The 17,770-nt window shown below is 47.1% G+C and overlaps 1 protein-coding gene and 1 long non-coding RNA gene across 6 annotated transcripts in view; one reads left to right on the top strand and one right to left on the bottom strand.

Annotated features, from left to right (window-relative positions):
* pdlim7 (PDZ and LIM domain 7) overlaps window positions 1-3,865 on the bottom strand; it is a 166,629-nt gene extending 162,764 nt beyond the window's left edge. For 2 of the 5 annotated variants that reach the window (XM_085995259.1, XM_085995258.1), the window contains exon 1: window positions 3,569-3,863. In XM_085995259.1, the coding sequence (XP_085851385.1) occupies window positions 3,569-3,664 (96 nt within the window). In that variant the 5' untranslated portion in view covers window positions 3,665-3,863. Of the gene's footprint in view, window positions 1-2,802; window positions 2,969-3,568 lie in introns of those variants that run through there. The other 3 variants (XM_085995255.1, XM_085995257.1, XM_085995256.1) reach the window with 3 other exon arrangements.
* Window positions 3,866-3,955: 90 nt separating this feature from the next.
* On the top strand, window positions 3,956-15,211 carry LOC147113874 (uncharacterized). Its single transcript, XR_015079297.1, has 3 exons — window positions 3,956-4,128; window positions 12,601-12,796; window positions 12,899-15,211. It is a non-coding gene; the product is annotated as an uncharacterized LOC147113874 (long non-coding RNA).
* Window positions 15,212-17,770: the final 2,559 nt, after the last annotated feature.

Here is a 17,770-nt window from a genome sequence, read left to right as displayed (position 1 = left end):
CGCATGCTTTGTAGATTTCCAGAAGGCTTTCGACTCCATCTGGCATGACGGTTTATTCCTGAAACTTATCGAAAGCGGGGTAGGAGGGAAAACATATGATGTAATTAAATCAATGTATACAAACAATAAATGTGCAGTTAAAATTGGAGACAAACAAACAAAATACTTCCCACAGGGGCGGGGGGTGACGCAGGGCTCGCCAATCTCACCGACACTCTAATATTTACATTAATGGATTGGCAAAACTACTTGAACAATCTACAGCACCCGGCCTCACCCTATTTGAATCCAAGGTTAAATTCCTCCTCTATGCAGACGACCTGGTTCTGCTGTCACCAACTAAGGAGGGTCTACAGCAGAACCTGGACCTGCTGGAGTCGTACTGCCAGACTTGGGCCCTGACAATAAATCCCCAAAAAACCAAAGTCCTTGTGTTCCAGCAAAGATCCAAACAACATGGGCCCACAATAAATTTCACAGTAGGAACAACCAAAATTGAACAAACCACTCACTACACATACTTGGGCTTAAAAATCAGTTCTACGGGAAACTTCAAACTGGCTGTGAATGAACTGAAAGAGAAAGCAAGAAGGGCTTTCTATGCCATCAAAAAATCAACCCAAATAGAAATCCCAATTAGCATTTGGCTCAAAATTTTCAAATCAGTAATTGAACCAATTGTACTCTATGGCAGTGAGGTCTGGGGACCACTAACACAACAAGATTTTGCAAAATGGGACAAACACCCAATTAAGATCCTACATGCGGAATTCTGTAAAAGTATCCTCCGGACTCAAAGGAAAACAGTAAACAACGCATGCAGGGCGGAACTAGGCCAATACCCATTAATAATCACTATCCAAAAAAGAGCCACCAAATTTTGGAATCACCTACAAATGAGCAACCCCCAATGCTATCACTACGACGCCCTGAAATGCCAAGAGCTGACCATAAAGAAGAATACCCTCAGTCAACTAGTCCTGGGACTCAATAAAGTAACTAATAACAATACTAACAATAACCAGTCCCAGGACAGTGACAGGGTAACACAAAGAATTCGACCCAACACAATCGTCGCTAAGCAAAAGGAAAAATATCTGTCATATTGGGCAGAAACAACAAAAACCCAAAGCAAACTCAATTGCTACTTGGCCCTAAACAGACAATACAACATAGCTGATTACCTGACCATGGTAAAGGATAACAAACTGAGAAGAACCTTGACAAGGTACAGACTTAGCGAACATAGCCTAGCGATCGAAAAAGGCAGACACAGGCAGACCAGGCTGCCAAGAGAAGACAGGATATGCTCTCACTGCAGTCAGGGAGTAGTTGAGACAGAGATGCACTTCCTCACAGCCTGTGGAAAATATCAGGGCATCAGAGAGAATTTCTACCAAAAACTCTCACAAATATGCCCTGAATTCAGAAATCTGACTGACAACCAAAAACTCCCATTCCTACTGGGGGAGGAGAGAAGCTGTGTAACACTGGCAGCACACTATGTTACAGCTTGCCATGAACAGAGGGACAACCAGAAAACTAAGACAAGAGTATATATAAACAATGCAAATGTATATTTATACACTCAGGGATATACCTGTTTATACACTGTATGAATAGAACTGCGTTTATGTGCTAAACCATAAATGTATTTTGATGCTTTGGCAACATAAGATGTAACTTATCATGCCAATAAAGCGATTTGAATTGTGAGGAGGAGGAGAGAGGGGGGGTGTGGAGGAGGAGAGAGGGGGGGTGTGGAGGAGGAGAGAGGGGGGGTGTGGAGGAGGAGAGAGGGGGGGGGTGGAGGAGGAGAGAGGGGGGTGTGGAGGAGGAGAGAGGGGGTGTGTGGAGGAGGAGAGAGGGGGTGTGTGGAGGAGGAGAGAGGGGGGGTGTGGTGGAGGAGAGAGGGGGGGTGTGGAGGTGGAGGAGAGAGGGGGGGTGTGGAGGAGGAGAGAGGGGGGGTGTGGAGGAGGAGGAGGAGGAGGAGGGGAGAGGGGAGGGGGGAGGGGCTGTGGGAATGGAGTGCGCCTTTTGTATAACATGATGAGACTGGAATTTGTTTTTCGTATGTTGTGCTTTAATACCACTTAAAGACCACATTATTCTGTTCCAGCAGTCCAACTTCTGGTTGTACAATACAATTATAAAATACTTTCCTGAGTAGAAGTTTTATAGACATTAATTAAAACAAAATTCCAGAACTTAAATTATTGTGCTAAATATAGGAGTAATGGGTCCAAAATCAAAGCAGAGATGCCAAATACACCTTAGATTAAAATAAGTTAATTTAAAAAAAAAACAAGCACATAAATGGGATCAAGTACAAATATGGAAGCACCATAAACACAAGAAGAAACCCGTTCAATAATGTGATTTTGGAGACCTATATGGAGTTGTTATTCTGCTTCTCGATGCTGAAACTCTTGCCCATATCTGGTCATGATAAACGACTCTTCCCTAACTGATTGAGGATAGATCAGCAAAGGAACCTTAACTATAAAACCTCCGATTTTCCGCACTGTAGCAACATCCTTCAAAAATAAACTTCACAGCAGTAATTCTGTGAAATATAATCGGGCGAATAAAATATTTGTTTATAAGCGATTCTATCACAAGAACCTGGTGAAATCTCAGATTTATTCATCCAAAAGATAATGCTACAGACTTATTGGTGGAACTTAAAGGAACTTCGCCATAATTTAAAGCTATAATCTTGAAGAATCGTTATAACAAGATTAAAAATCAAGTAAATAAAACTTTCTGTAGAGTTGTCACCGACAGTTCAGCACACATTACCAAACGGATGCATTTTAAGTTCCAGCAGAAATGTTTGCCTCGGTTGGAATACATTTGTGATTCGACCTAAATTAAACAAGACTTTAGGTGATAATGATCTCATCTGGTCGATACAAAGAGAAGGGAAGAGACTCCTGGCAATCTCCTCAGAGGGGCCGGGTCAGCTTACACCGCGAGTTCTCAGTACAGTTGGGAGCTTCAGCCTTTCTCTAATCCCCTCGCATTCCTGATATGCAAGAATCACTCTGGAATGTGTTTTCAATACTGGGATTCTAAGATACCATTTTATAATCACACTACCACCCCGTGTTACATCAACAACATACTTTGAGGTCGCTTCAAAGCGAGGGACGCCGCCAGTTGTTGATTCTCAAACACAAAACGCTTGTGGCCTTTACATTAAAAGCGTGAACTCATGTGGCTTGACCGGTTGGGGTTGCAGCTGAAACAGGACCGAGCTTAGTTTTACCGCCTGCCTCCGCATCCAAACATGAAGCGACTGCAGCTCTCACTGCATTCATTACTGGGCGCGCTTTGAACTTCTGCAAGAGTTGGAGGAGTGATTCCCATACATTATTCAACCTCAAAACTCATGCAGTTAAAGTGTCTGCCTGGCTGGTGCTGGCTCGAATCTCTTGTGCCAGCAGAATGACTAGTTGTAACACAAGCCTGTTCCTGATTTCACCACTAATAACTTTAAACACACACACAGGTAACACGTAGAGAGAGGACAACATATCTGACCACCCCGGTTGTTCTGGCTCACCCTGGACATGGTTAAAGGCTTGTTGAAGTCCTTTCCTCCCTGTAGTCTAAAACCCCACGGAGCCGGTCCTTCCAGGGAGACCTTGTACAAGTCCATCGTCGCTGGAGGGGTTTGTGTTTGATGAAAAACAGGACAAAAGAAGAACGCTTCTTTTTTTTGTTTAAAGACCGGATCAGGAAACTTTTTTGGGGGGGTGGGGGGGGAGGTGCAGGAGGCAAAATGAAAATTGAAAAAATAGAGCGCGATCCCCGTGCGAAGTAAAGGAGAAAGTGGGAGGTTAGATCCGTGCGGTTCCAGCCACTCACTTTATTCTGCAATAGAATGACAGCTCCGCACTTCCAGGCTATATAAGGCGTGTAAAACTACACCAACAATTTCAGCACTTTTTATGACTCACGCCAGGGAATTCGAACGCCACACGTCACTGCCATTTCCCGTCCAGTTTTTCAAGAAACCCAACCAAAAGAGAAGATAAAGCACGGCAGTATTTACAACACTTGGCGTTGCTGCTCAGCGTGCGGGGGATTACTGGGACAGCCCGCACTGCTACAGTATTTACGGTAAACTGCCTAAAGTCTTGGGAGTTCACATCTTTAAAAAAAAAGCCAGCTGAATGTCAAACTCTCATCGCTAGTGTGCATCTGCATTAGTTGTGCTAACGTTTTAATTTTAACACTTTTCAGGCATCTCGCTTTTAATAAGTAGGAGAAATGGTGAGAAACTTTCCCGTGGTGAAAGTCCAAGGCGTTGCTGATACAACATGGCCCATTATCAGGACAGAATTGCATCATAGGAAATCCCAGGAAAAGGGCGCACCTCAAACTTTGACAGGCAACGCTTGATGGGCAACCAGCTAAACGGCCGCTGATTGCTCTCGCATCAAAAGACTGCAAGTTCCCGCAACACCTAACTTCACTCACTCATCGAGCACAAAAAAAACTTTCACAGAACACAAACGTCGCACCCAGCAGCCCCTGTCTTAACGAGGAGTAATAAACATTAATAGGCGTGTCCAATAAACACACTAGCGCACACGTACACCGAGATCATCCCAGCTAAAAGAGGCAGAACTAAATGCCCATCTGTGGCATTTAGTGTAGCTACAGATTGGCCAAGGAAATTAAGGGGAAACATAGTCCAGATAAAGTATAGTGAATAACCAGGTAATGAACATTAAAAAAAATATTGTCTTGGTCTTGATCGAAAGATGAATGCTGGCTAGGACAGCAGGCGTAAGTGATCTACCCTCATTCGAACGCTACGCCAGAGTTTCCTCAATCTTTGCGCTACGCCAGAGTTTCCTTGATCTCTGCACTATGCCAGAGTTTCCGCGATCTCTGCACTACGCCGGAGTTTCCTCGATCTTTGCGCTACACCGGAGTTTCCTCGATCTTTGCGCTACGCCAGAATTTCCTTGATCTTTGCGCTACGTCGGAGTTTCCTCAATCTTTGCGCTACGCCGGAGTTTGCTTGTTCTTTGCACTACACCGGAGGTTCCTCGATCTTTGCACTACGCCGGAGTTTCGTCGATCTCTGCGCTATGCCGGAGTTTCCTCGATCTTTGCGCTACGCCGGAGTTTCCTCGATCTTTGTGCTACGCCGGAGTTTCCTCGATCTTTGCGCTACGCCGGAGTTTCGTCGATCTCTGCGCTATGCCGGAGTTTCCTCGATCTTTGCGCTACGCCGGAGTTTCCTCGATCTTTGTGCTACACCGGAGTTTCCTCGATCTTTGCGCTACGCTGGAGTTTCCTCGATCTCTGCACTACACCGGAGTTTCCCGCGGGGACTGGAGTGCATAATAAATTCGGACAACCAAATTTTAATTTGATTTGTTAAAGTTTATTTTAAGTTTGTTTAATTTACAGATAATTTGTTTTTGGTCCAATCAAAAGAGTACACCGGAGTTTCCTCGATCTTTGCGCTACGCCAGAGTTTCCTCGATCTTTGCGCTACGCCGGAGTTTCCTCGATCTTTGCGCTACGCTGGAGTTTCCTCGATCTTTGCGCTACGCCGGAGTTTCCTTCTCCTTTGCGCTACGCCGGAGGTTCCTCGATCTTTGCGCTACGCCGGAGTTTCCTCGATCTCTGCACTACACCAGAGTTTCCTCAATCTCTGCACTACACCGGAGTTTCCTCGATCTCTGCACTACACCGGAGTTTCCTCGATCTTTGCGCTACGCCAGGGTTTCCTCAATCTTTGCGCTACGCCGGAGTTTCCTTGATCTTTGTGCTACACCGGAGTTTCCTTGTTCTTTGCGCTACGCCGGAGTTTCCTCGATCTTTGTGCTACACCGGAGGTTCCTCGATCTTTGCACTACGCCGGAGTTTCCTTGTTCTTTGCGCTACACCGGAGGTTCCTCGATCTTTGCGCTACACCGGAGTTTCCTCGATCTTTGTGCTACGCCAGAGTTTCCTTGATCTTTACGCTATGCCGGAGTTTCCTCGATCTTTGCGCTACGCCGGAGTTTCCTCGATCTTTGTGCTACACCGGAGTTTCCTTGTTCTTTGCGCTACACCGGAGGTTCCTCGATCTTTGCGCTACGCCGGAGTTTCCTTGTTCTTTGCGCTACACCGGAGGTTCCTCGATCTTTGCGCTACACCGGAGTTTCCTTGATCTTTGTGCTACGCCAGTGTTTCCTTGATCTTTACGCTATGCCGGAGTTTCCTCGATCTTTGCGCTACGCCGGAGTTTCCTCGATCTTTGTGCTACACCAGAGTTTCCTTGTTCTTTGCGCTACACCGGAGGTTCCTCGATCTTTGCACTACGCCGGAGTTTCCTTGTTCTTTGCGCTACACCGGAGGTTCCTCAACCTTTGCGCTACACCGGAGTTTCCTTGATCTTTGTGCTACGCCAGAGTTTCCTTGATCTTTACGCTATGCCAGAGTTTCCTCGATCTTTGCACTACGCCGGAGTTTCCTCGATCTTTGCGCTACGCTGGAGTTTCCTCGATCTTTGCGCTACACCGGAGTTTCCTTGTTCTTTGTGCTACACCGGAGGTTCCTCGACCTTTGCGCTACGCCGGAGTTTCCTTGTTCTTTGCGCTACACCGGAGGTTCCTCAATCTTTGCGCTATGCTGGAGATTCCTCGATCTTTGCGCTACACCAGAGTTTCCTCGATCTTTGCGCTACGCCGGAGTTTCCTCGATCTTTGCGCTATGCCGGAGTTTCCTCGATCTTTGCGCTACGCCAGAGTTTCCTCGATCTTTGCGCCACTTCTACAAACCATATGTTGAAACCCACCACTGCCCATTAACATAGCTCCACCCTCATTGAAAATAGCAGCTCGCCCACATTTCCCGAAGTTACGCTGCTTTCCCAGTGATTACACTGTTACGCCGAGAAATCCAGGTGCAGCAGGCCCTGAGGTCAGCCTTTGGCACAATCACATCATCCTTCTCCAACGCCTCTTCTCCATTGTACAGCTCAGACTGACTGTCCTCATTTAGTTTCAATCTTACCTACCCAATAAAAGCCAGAGCATCTTTACCAATAACTTTTATTCCCGTCCCCACATCATCAACTTGGATCCTTTCTTGGCACCCTCCTCTTCCTCATCTACATGCTGCCTCTGGGGGTCAGCTTCCACATATATGCTGATGACACCCAGCTCCACCTCTCCACCAGCTCTCAACCCTTCCACCCTCTATTGCCTCTGTGCTGTCAGACTGCTTGCCTGACATCCAGTCTTGGATGAGCTGTAATTTCATCCAGCTAAACACCTGAAAGACCAAAGCCACCATCTTTAAACCTCATCACAAATTTAGTATCCTTGCCACCGACTCCATCCCTCTCCCCAGATAGAAAGAAAGTATTGCATTTGTATAGCGCTTTCATGACCTCAGGATGTTCCTGAGCACTTTACAGCCAATTAAGTACTTTTGAAGTATAGTCACTATTGTAATGTAGGAAACGCAGGAGCCAATTTGTGCACAGCAAACTCCCACAAACAGCAATGTGATAATGACCAGAATATGTTTTTAATGATGTTGGTTGAGGGATAAATGTTGGCCAGGACACCAGGGAGAACCCCCCTGCTCTTCTTCAAAATACTGTCATGGGATCTTTTATGTCCACCTGAGTGGCAGATGTGTAAAACTAGGGTATCTTACAGATGGGCCTTCGGTTTAATGTCTCATCCAAAAGACAGCACCTCTGACAGTGCAGCACTCCCTCAGTACTGTGTTTCAGAGTCAGGCTAGATTTTGTGCTGAAGTATCTGGAGTGGGACTTGAATCCACAACGTTCTGACTTAGAGGCAAAAGTGCTACCCACTGAGCCACAGCTGACACCTGTCTTGTGGTGAACTAGACTGTTCACAATCTCAGTGTCATCACAATCTGAAGTTGCGGTCCTTATCTTACCCATCACAAAGACTACATGCAGGTCTGTAACATCACCTGCCTCTGTCCCTACCTCAACATATCTGCTGCTGAAACCCTCTTCCATGCCTTTGTCACCTAGAAAACTTGATTATTCCAATGCTGTCCTGGCTGACCACCCACCTTCCACTTTACATCAACTTCAACTCACTTAAACTCTGTTGCCCATATCTTATCCAACACATTGGGGTGATTTTGCCAATGGGGAGGTGATGGAGGTGGGACTGCTGCTTGTCGGGTTTTAGACCCGCCTCCATCGATGTCCGGTCAACCCACGCTATTTTCCCTTGATTGACCTTGTTAAGCTCGCCCATCTCGGCCCCTCCGACCCCCGCAGACCCATGGCTCACCTTGCTGACCCTGGCAAGGTTCGGAGCCATTGGGTAGTCCACACTTTAGTGGCAAAATAGGAATTATCCAAAAAACTGCCTGTTAACTACCTATTAAGAGGCAGTTAATTGGCACTAATCCCCTTCCCTCCTTGAGGAGGGGGCTCCCAGCACGGGTCAGGTACCCGCCCCCTGAGAAGATGGCTTGGGGGTGGGATGGGTAGCTGCCCCCGGATTCTGCCATTTCCCGGCAGTCCCGCCTCCCCAGGGCTGGAAAAATCGCCCCCAAGTCTCGATCACCTATCACTCCAGTCCTTGTTGATCTATGTTGGCTCCTGCTCTGTCAACCTCAGATTTAAAGTTCTCATCCTTGTGTTTAAATACCTCCATGGTCTCACCTCTCCCTAGCTCTGTAATCTACATTTCACCACAAACCTCCCTGTTCCTCTGACTCTGACCTCTTGTACATCCCACGATTCCTTTGTTCCACTCCATAACGTGAGCACATGATCTAGGCTGATACTTCAGTGCAGTACTGAGGGAGTGCTGCACTGCCAGAGATGCAGGTCGCAATTTCCCCTACCTCGGCGGGTCCGGGGTGGTCGGGGTAGGTGGTGGGCCCCGAACTCCCTGCTGGCTCCAGCCCGCTGTCTAAAGTGATTTTGCATTGACTGGGCTTGTTAAGCCTGCCCAACGCGTTTGCCGGCCAATTGAGGAATCGGGTCTGATGAGTCACTTGATGACGCATCATCAGCCGATTTCCTTAAAGGGACTATGTGCAAATTGATTATGACATTTGTGCTGTCAGTGTTCTGAAGCATTGAGGTGCTGCAAACACTGACAAGCACTGCACAGAGGTGCACGGCTGCATGCAGGCTCTCCCATAACTCCCTCCATATGCTTATGGAGGGAATCACAGCATGCAGGGAGGTTCTATTCCCTTCCAATGGGTGAAAGAGACCTCCCCAGGAGACCAACGCAGCCTGGTTGCACATCGCACAGGACGACACAAGTAGGAATGTGGTCAGGAGGACCAGGCTGCATTGTTGCAAACCTTTCAATGATCTCAGTAGATCATGAAACGTTACTGCAAAGCCACACTCAACCTCATCCTGCTGTGCCACTCATCACATCCCCATCACTCTGCCTTCCCTACCCTACTCCTGCACATCCTTACTCACACCAACTTACCTTGCACATTCACCCATCCCTCTCTACATTATCACTTCCCCATCTCACTAGCCACCCCTCACCCTCACCCTCATCCTAGTCCAATCATAACAATTAACAACACACTTGTGTGTTTTAGCCAATGTTCATGTGAAGTTTCTTCTAATGTGCTGTCAAATATTGAAATCTTTATTTTCAACACTTTGCGTTCTTGGACAGATTTGTGTGCACCTTTGGAAGTGTCTTAGTGAGTTGCAGTGAATGGTGAGACATAACGGTACCCCCTGCAATAGTGATGAGTGTGAAAGGAATGTCTTGGGCATTGTAGGAATTCCAAATGGTGTTGGTGTGTGGTGGTGCCAACCTAGCGCATCATGTGGCAGCCAGGGTGTACAGCCTCAAGCGAAGTAAATCTGGCCATGGTGAGGCCATCCCTGGCCTCCCGGGCAGCAATGTGGTCGGGTGCTGATGTCCTGTGTCCTGTGCAGCATCAGTTGATTGCGGAGAAGGTTGGTGTTGTTGTTAGTGCTGCTGGTGTGCCTGGTGCTGCTGGTGTTGGGAGCTGATCGCGGTGGGATTCTGAGAACCAAGGTGAGATAGTTTAAAGGGCATCGATGCTGATGTAATAGATGGCAGGTAAACTTGAGATGATAGAAGCAATCTGTCAATGGTGAGAAAGGTTGTTCCAATGAGGTGACACTGGAGACAGAGTTTACTCCAAACACTTGCAACCTGCATAAAGCTCAATCTGTCTTCGAAATGCAGTAAGCAACAGCTTCTGAGCTTGGAAAGTGAACAGCTATGAGATGGGAGCTTTTATAGAACATTTGCAGCTGTCAAGTAAAGAGATGACTTCATGGTAACATAATTCCCAACCTGCTTACCTGACGTGATCCCCGAGCAGCGTGGAACTCATGGGCGACCTCGTAAAATTTAAAGGTGAGCTCAAAATACTTCTTAATGGGCTGTCAACAAGGCCATAATGACCTGAATTGCCTCCCCCGCCGCTGCGTGTTGGGTCTGTTCGGTGTTGACAGACCCGACATCTGGGAAAGTCATGTGGCGGTGGGTTGACAACAGGTTCCCGACCCACTGTCAAAAATAATTCCCAGCCGACCCACCACCAAACGCGCCCGCTGACCGCCTGAAAAATTCCCCCCGCAGTCTTTTGGATCAGATGTTAAACCAGGGCCCTGTCGACCCTCTCCGGTGGATGTAAAAAATCTATTTGAAGAAAAGCAGGGAAGTTCACCCTGGTGTGATGGCAAATATTTATCCCTCAACCAACATCACTAAAACAGATTATCTGTTCATTATCACATTACTTGCTATGTGCAAAATGGCTATCACATTTGCCTACATTACAAAAGTGACTACACTTCAAAAGTACTTTATTGGCTGTAAAACGCTTTGATACATCCGGAGGTCGCAATGGTGCCTTTTAAATGCCAGTCTTTATTTTCATTCACAGCTGTGGTTTCAGCCTCCTAGGCCTCATGCACGGGAATTCCCTTCTTAAATCTTTCACCTCCACTTCTCTCTCCTCCTTTCAGACCCTTCTCAGAATTCAACCTTCTTATTATCTCCATCTTTGGCTTTGTGTCCATTCTTTTCCTTACACCTCTGTGAAGTGCCTTGAGGCCATTTTCTATGTTAAAAATGCTACAGTATATTGTTGTGTTGAGGTTGTTGTTACCTTTGTACTTCTGTGAATGCCTGAAAAGCATATTCCACATTTGTTCCAACATCTGATGGACCTGAAACAGTGTTGGCCTATTCTATCACTTTGCATCACAGTAGCATTTTAGTTTTACCAGCAAGATATTTCCTAGCCCCTCTCAAAATGAATACAGGCTTTAAAAAAAATTAATTAGTAGTATTTGTAATGTTGTAACATTGCTACTGTTCCAGAAGCCAGTTCCTGAAACATTTAAATAAACATCATTGAACAGCCAGGCTAAACATTATGGGAGAGCATTACAGTGGGGTCTCCTCATCTCCTGTTGTAATTTCAGCCCTAGATCAGTAGAATCCCCGGAGAAATAGTGTAAACGACCATTTTTAGCCAATTACATAATTCCACTAACCTTCCTCTGAAGCTACGGCTGGAGATTGGAGATCCCCCAAAGAAATTACAGGCATTTGAGAGGTATTGAAGTAAACAACAGGTGGATTGAGTTGGACCCTTTCAAATGCCCTGTTTTACTGAAAGATAAAGAGTACAAGAGCACAAAAAAACCCCAGGGTGCCCAAGAGGTGCAGTGTAACTGAAGTGTGCTTAGGGTCTCATTATGCTTCTGTGTAAGTCTCCTCTGGTTTTTTTTAACATCTTGGCCGGAATCTTTATCTTGGAATCGGGGCGCATAGTGGGTCGGGAACACGATATTCTGAGCAGTGTGTTGTTTAGAGCGACTTTAACTTAATGGCCCCAATTGAAAGACTCATACGCGTTCCCCGGCCCTAATAAATGGAGCAGGTCTGATGACGTCATCGATGACTCATTTCCAGCGCCGATATTTAAAGCAGCCTTGCACTCAACCCATTTGAAGGTTGCCAGAGGAGGGTGGAACCTGACATACAAAGGCCTGAGTACTGTTTTAAAATAGCAAGGATGAATAGCCAAAGGCAGAGGGCCGCACCACGGTTTTCATATGCATCCCTGCATACTCTGGTGGAGGCTGTCAGAGCATGCAGGGAGGTCCTCTTCCCTGCTGATAGGCAAAGGAGAACGCCAAAAGAGACCAAAAGAGCCTGGCTGGATATAGCTGAGGAGGTCAACAGCAGGGATCCAGTGCAGGAAACGATTCAATGATCTCATGAGGTCAGGAAAGGTGAGTGCAATGCCACACTCACCTACATTCTGATGTGCCTGTCAATGCAGCCCCATCACTCTGCCTTCCCAAGCTGACTCCTGCACATCATTCCCCACACCAACATACCTTGCACGTCCACCCATCCCTCTCTGTCTATGTACATACTCACATCCCCATTTGCCTAACTACCCTTCACATTCACCCTTTCCTAATGCAATCATAGCAAGTAACACCACAGAAGGAGGCCATTTGGCATTGGCAGCCCACTTCCTCATAGTCACCCTCTAAAGATGTAACCCATCTATTCCTTACACTCATTCCATCACTTTCCCTCCTTGCAGGAGAAAAGAACCCAGAACAATAGGGAGAGACAGAGAACTGGAGTGGCCCTCCAGTCTTCACCCAACTAACACCAGCAGAGGAGGGGGCTCTGGAGATCTCGAGAGTTGGAGAGACATAGAGAGGGGGGCATTCCAGCAACCTGGTGACAGAATCACATCTCGTAAAGCCACATGGCATACAACAGTCTCTCATATGGTGAATGATGTCAGCAGCCAGTGAAATGCCTTCATGTGAATAATGGTAATGTTACACATTCTTATTATAACAGTTCTAATTCATCTCTTTACTCTCCCACAGATCCATCAAGTGCCTCCCCTCATCCCCATTGTCCAGCCGGAGGAGGAAGATGAATTCTCAGAGGAAGCCTCCAGCCTCTGAGGGTGCAGCGTCAGCAGACCCAAGCGCACCCAGCACCAGCGCAGATACGCAAACCTCGGTGGGTCCTGTGCACCATGGAGTAGAGATGTCACCTGGTGTCTCACAATTCACAAGTGAGCAAGAGCAGGCGGTGTTGACAGGAAAATCAGTGGAGACTCCTCGTCGGAGGGTGCAGGACGCTCCAAGCTCTGCTGAGCTGCATGCAGACGCTGAGACTTGGGAGCCATCGAGAAAGAGGGCAGTCTTGGAGGGGCTGCAGGGCTTAGTACTGGGTCCTCTGCTTTTTGTGGTATATATCAATGATTTGGACTTGAATGTAGGAAGTATGATTAAGAAGTTTGCAGATGATACAAAAATTGGCCGTGTGGTTGATAATGAAGAAGAAGACTGCAGGAAGCTATCAATGGACTGGTCAGGTGGGCAGAACAGTGGCAAATGGAATTCAATCTGGAGAAGTGGGAGTTAATGCATTTGGGGAGGGCTAACAAGGCAAGGGAATACACAATAAATGGTAGGACACTGAGAAGTGCAGAAGATCAGAGGGCCCTTGGAGTGCATGTCCACAGATCCCTGAAGGTAGCAAGACAGGTAGATAAGGTGGTTAAGAAGGCATACGGGATCCAAGTGCTGGAAAATGGGATTAGGGTCGATAGCTCTTTGTCAGCCGGCACGGACATGATGGGCCTCTTTCTGTGCTGTAAATTTCTATGTTTCTATGAATTGCATGAGGTTCTGGCATCTTTTGCAGCCACGATGTCTGCAAATGTGCAGAGAATGGAGGAGTCCATCTCCAATATGAGCACCACCATCTCGCAGGCGATGGCGATGATGTGCTGTTCCATGGAAAGGATGGCCACCTGCATGGAGCAGCAAATGCGCCAGTCACATGAGCACATGCTTGCTCTGGATAACAGTTGGCAGGCGCTCATAGACCTCCTCTGTAGGAGGGATATAAACGTAGACTTGGGCGTTCATTGCCCCACTGCTGTGCAGCAAGGTGCTGTCCAGTTCCTTGGTACCAGTAAAGTGCGGGTGGCCCATGAGAGGGATGATGATGAGAGGGGACACGGAAGTAGGGGATCTTCTCAAAGCACTCCCACTTCTCCCCCATTGCCTCCCGTTCAGTCAGAGCCCCACATACTTCCATAGAATCATAGAATGGTTACAGCACAGAAGGAGGTCATTCTGCCCGTTGAGCCCATGCCAGCTCTCTGCAAGAGCACTTTAGCTACACCCACTCCCCCACCCGTTCCCCGTAGCCCTGCAAATTTTTTTCCTTCAGGTACTTATCCAATTCCCTTTTGAAAGCCATGATTGAGTCTGCCTCCACCACCCTTTCAGGCAGTGCATTCCAGATCTTAACCAGTCGCTGTGTAGAAAAGTTTTTCCTCATGTCAACTTTGGTGCTTTTGCCAATCGCCTTAAATCTGTGTCCTCTGCCTCTCGACCCTTCCACCAATGGGAACAGTTGCTCTCTATCTATTTTGTCTATACCCCTCATGATTTTGAACACCTCTATCAAATTTCCTCTCAAACTTCTCTGCTCTAAGGAGAACAACCCCAGCTTCTCTAGTCTATCCACATAATGAAGTTCCTCACCCCTGGAATCATTCTCGTAAATCTTTTCTGCACCCTTTCTAAGGCCTTCACATCCTTCCTAAAGTGCGGTGCCCAGAATTGGACACAATACTCCAGTTGAGGCCAAACCAGTGTTTTATAAAGGCTCATCATAACTTCCTTGCTTTTGTACTCTATGCCTCTATTTATGAAGCCCAGGATCCTGTATGCATTTTTAACCACTTTCTCAACCTGCCCTGCCACATTCAATGATTTGTACACATCTGCTCCCAGGTCTCTCTGTTCATGCACCTCCTTTAGGATTGTACCCTTTCGTTTATATTACCTCTCCTCATTCTTCCTACCAAAATGTATCACTTCGCAATTTTCTGCATTAAATTTCATCTGACACGTGTCCGCCCATTCCACCAGCTTGTCTATGTCTTCTTGAAGTCTATCACTATCCTCCTCACTGTTCACTATACTTCCAAGTTTTGTGCCCTCTGCAGATTTTGAAATTGTGCCCTGTACACCCAAGTCCAAGTCATTGATATCTCTCTTCTCTTAGGCAATCCCTCGGAACCGAGGATGACTTGCTTCCATACTAAAAATGTGTTCTCAGGTGACTGATGAGTCGAATGAGGGACCTACAGTCTATGTCACAGGTGGGGCAGATGGTGGTTGAAGGGGCGGGTGGGTGGGGTTCTTGGGTTGACGTGCGCTCCTTCTGCTGTTTGCGCTTGACTTTCGCTTGCTCCTGGCGAAGAGACTCGAGGTGTTCGGCACCTTCCCAGATGCTTCTCCTCCACTTTGTGCGGTCTTGGGCCAGGGATTCCCAGGGGTCAGTGGGGATGTTGCACTTTTTCAAGGAGGCTTTGAGAGTGTCCTTGAAGCATTTCCTCTGCCCACCTGGGGCTCTCTTGCCGTGTCGGAGCTCCAAGTAGAGCATTTGCTTTGGGAGTCTCATATCGGGCATGCGGACGATGTGACCCGTCCATCGGAGCTGATCGAGCATGGTCAAAACTTTGATGCTGGGGATGTTGGCCTAAGCAAGAACACTGACGTTGGTGCGCCTTTCCTGCCAATGGATTTACAGGATCTTGCAGAGGCAGCATTGGTGGTACCTCTCCAGTGTTTTGAGGTGCCTGCTGTAAATGGTCCATGTCTCTGAAGCATACAGGAGGGCGGGTATCACTGCTGCTCTGTAGACCATGAGCTTGGTGCTGGGTTTGAGGTCCTGGTCTTCGAACACTCTCTTCCTCAAGCGTCTGTAGGCTGCACTGACATACTGAAGACAGTGTTGGACTTTGTCATCGACATCTGCCCTTGTTGACAGTAGGCTCCCGAGGTATGGAAACTGGTCCACGTTGTCCAAGGCCTCGTCATGGATTTTAATAATCAGGGAGCAGTACTGTGTGGCAGGGGCAGGTTGGTAGAGGACCTTTGTCTTACGGATGTTTAGTGTAAGGCCCATGCTCTCATAAGCTTCAGTGAAGGTGTTGACGATGGTTTGGAGTTCAACCTCCGAGTGTGCGCAGACGCAAGCGTCGTCTGCATACTGTAATTCGATTACAGAAGATGGGACGACCTTGGATCTGGACTGGAGGCGACAGAGGTTGAACAGTTTCCTGTTTGTTCTGTAGATTAGTTCCACTCCAGCAGGGAGCTTACTGAGGGTGAGATGGAGCATTGCAGCCAGGAAGATCGAGAAGTTAAATGCGTGGCTCAAAGACTGGTGTGGGAGAAATGGGTTTTGCTTCCTGGGACACTGGCACCAGTACTGGGGCAGGAGGGAGCTGTTCCGTTGGGACGGGCTTCACTTGGCCAGTGCTGGGACTAGAGTCCTGGTGTAGGATTCGCAAAATTGGATTTCATATTAATAAGGATCAATGGGCAGAAGAGGCCATGATTTTAAAGACTGTTTTAAAAGAAGCCCAGAAAAAGGGGCATACAAAATGGCCACCGCATCATGTGACCAGCTTATTGGGACACTTTAAAATGGTTCCTGCACAACCTCAGACAACTATGTGGATTGAACCCATAGCAAGTTCTGGAAGCTGTTTCTGAGAGGACAAAGCCAGACCCACAGGCATGCATATGGATTAGATGCAGATCCACTCAAGATCTGGCTGGAGACAGAGGCCAGCTAAATGTTGACCCAGATGAAAGAGACAATAACTTATTCATGAGGACAACACCAAGGGCTCGGTAACAGGATCAGCACGAAATTTAACAACAATGAAAGGCATTTCAAACCAGAGATGGGCCTGTTACCAGCCGCTTAAAATGATTTAAAATATAATAACTGCCCCGCTGTGCTCAAAGCCCACCAAAAGTTAAAACAAAGACTCACCTGATTTTGGGGGGGAAGTGAAGCCTCAGGAAGAAAGGTATAACTGAAGAGACTTTTCAGCAGTTGAAACAAGCAGAAGCACCGGGTTGGAAGCGACACTCGAGGCAAGCTGAACAAGCAGCTTGGAGGACACGGCAGTGGGACACGACGCAACAGGGGCAACGACCCCAGGGACAGCTTGGACGAGTTGAGATACAGGACCAGGACGCAGCACCCCGGAACGCAGCTTGAGGAGGAAGACATAGCTTGGGAGAAGACGTTGGAGGAAGCTCAAATCAACAAGCTCGGACAGTCACAAAGAGAGCGGAGAAAAAGGACAGTTTAAAATCGGACAGTCGTTGCAGCCCCAGCAGCCTCGTTTTCAAAACCTTGCACTTCCTAGTGGGATTGGTGAGCATGTTTCTGGCCCTTCACAATCAGATCTAGTTAGGTTTAATAAGGGGGTGGATTTAAGGGTACAATTAACATGAGTTGTTGTCTCTCGATGTTCCATGTGTTTCTTTATTTCATGATGATCTTTGTAGAGTATAAGATGCCTATATTTGCCTTAGTTAGTATAATGTCGTTATGATTTGTTTGTATTTGTTTTTCCCTCCCATGTACCATACTCTTGTCTTTGTTGCATTTGATTTGATATTTTTCCATTTGCAATAAAATTTCATTTTTATTCATCAAACTTGGTCTACAAGAGTCTTCTCTGCATTGCAGTTCCTGCACCTAAGTCCAGATGATAGAATCTAAGGGGTGAGTGGGTCGAACCACTCAAAGTTTTACTGTGCAAGAGAGAGAGGCCTCTAGAGAGAGAAACCTCAGGGAAACCTCTCGAGGAAAACCCCTTACACTGGCGGATCATATAACTAGAGCTGTAGAGAGGGCTTTAA

This window comes from Somniosus microcephalus, chromosome 8 (genome assembly GCF_052327205.1).
Source record: "Somniosus microcephalus isolate GS21.2 chromosome 8, FLI_Smic_1.0, whole genome shotgun sequence".
Classification (NCBI taxonomy): domain Eukaryota; kingdom Metazoa; phylum Chordata; class Chondrichthyes; order Squaliformes; family Somniosidae; genus Somniosus; species Somniosus microcephalus.
This window is presented reverse-complemented; position numbering and strand designations above follow the sequence as displayed.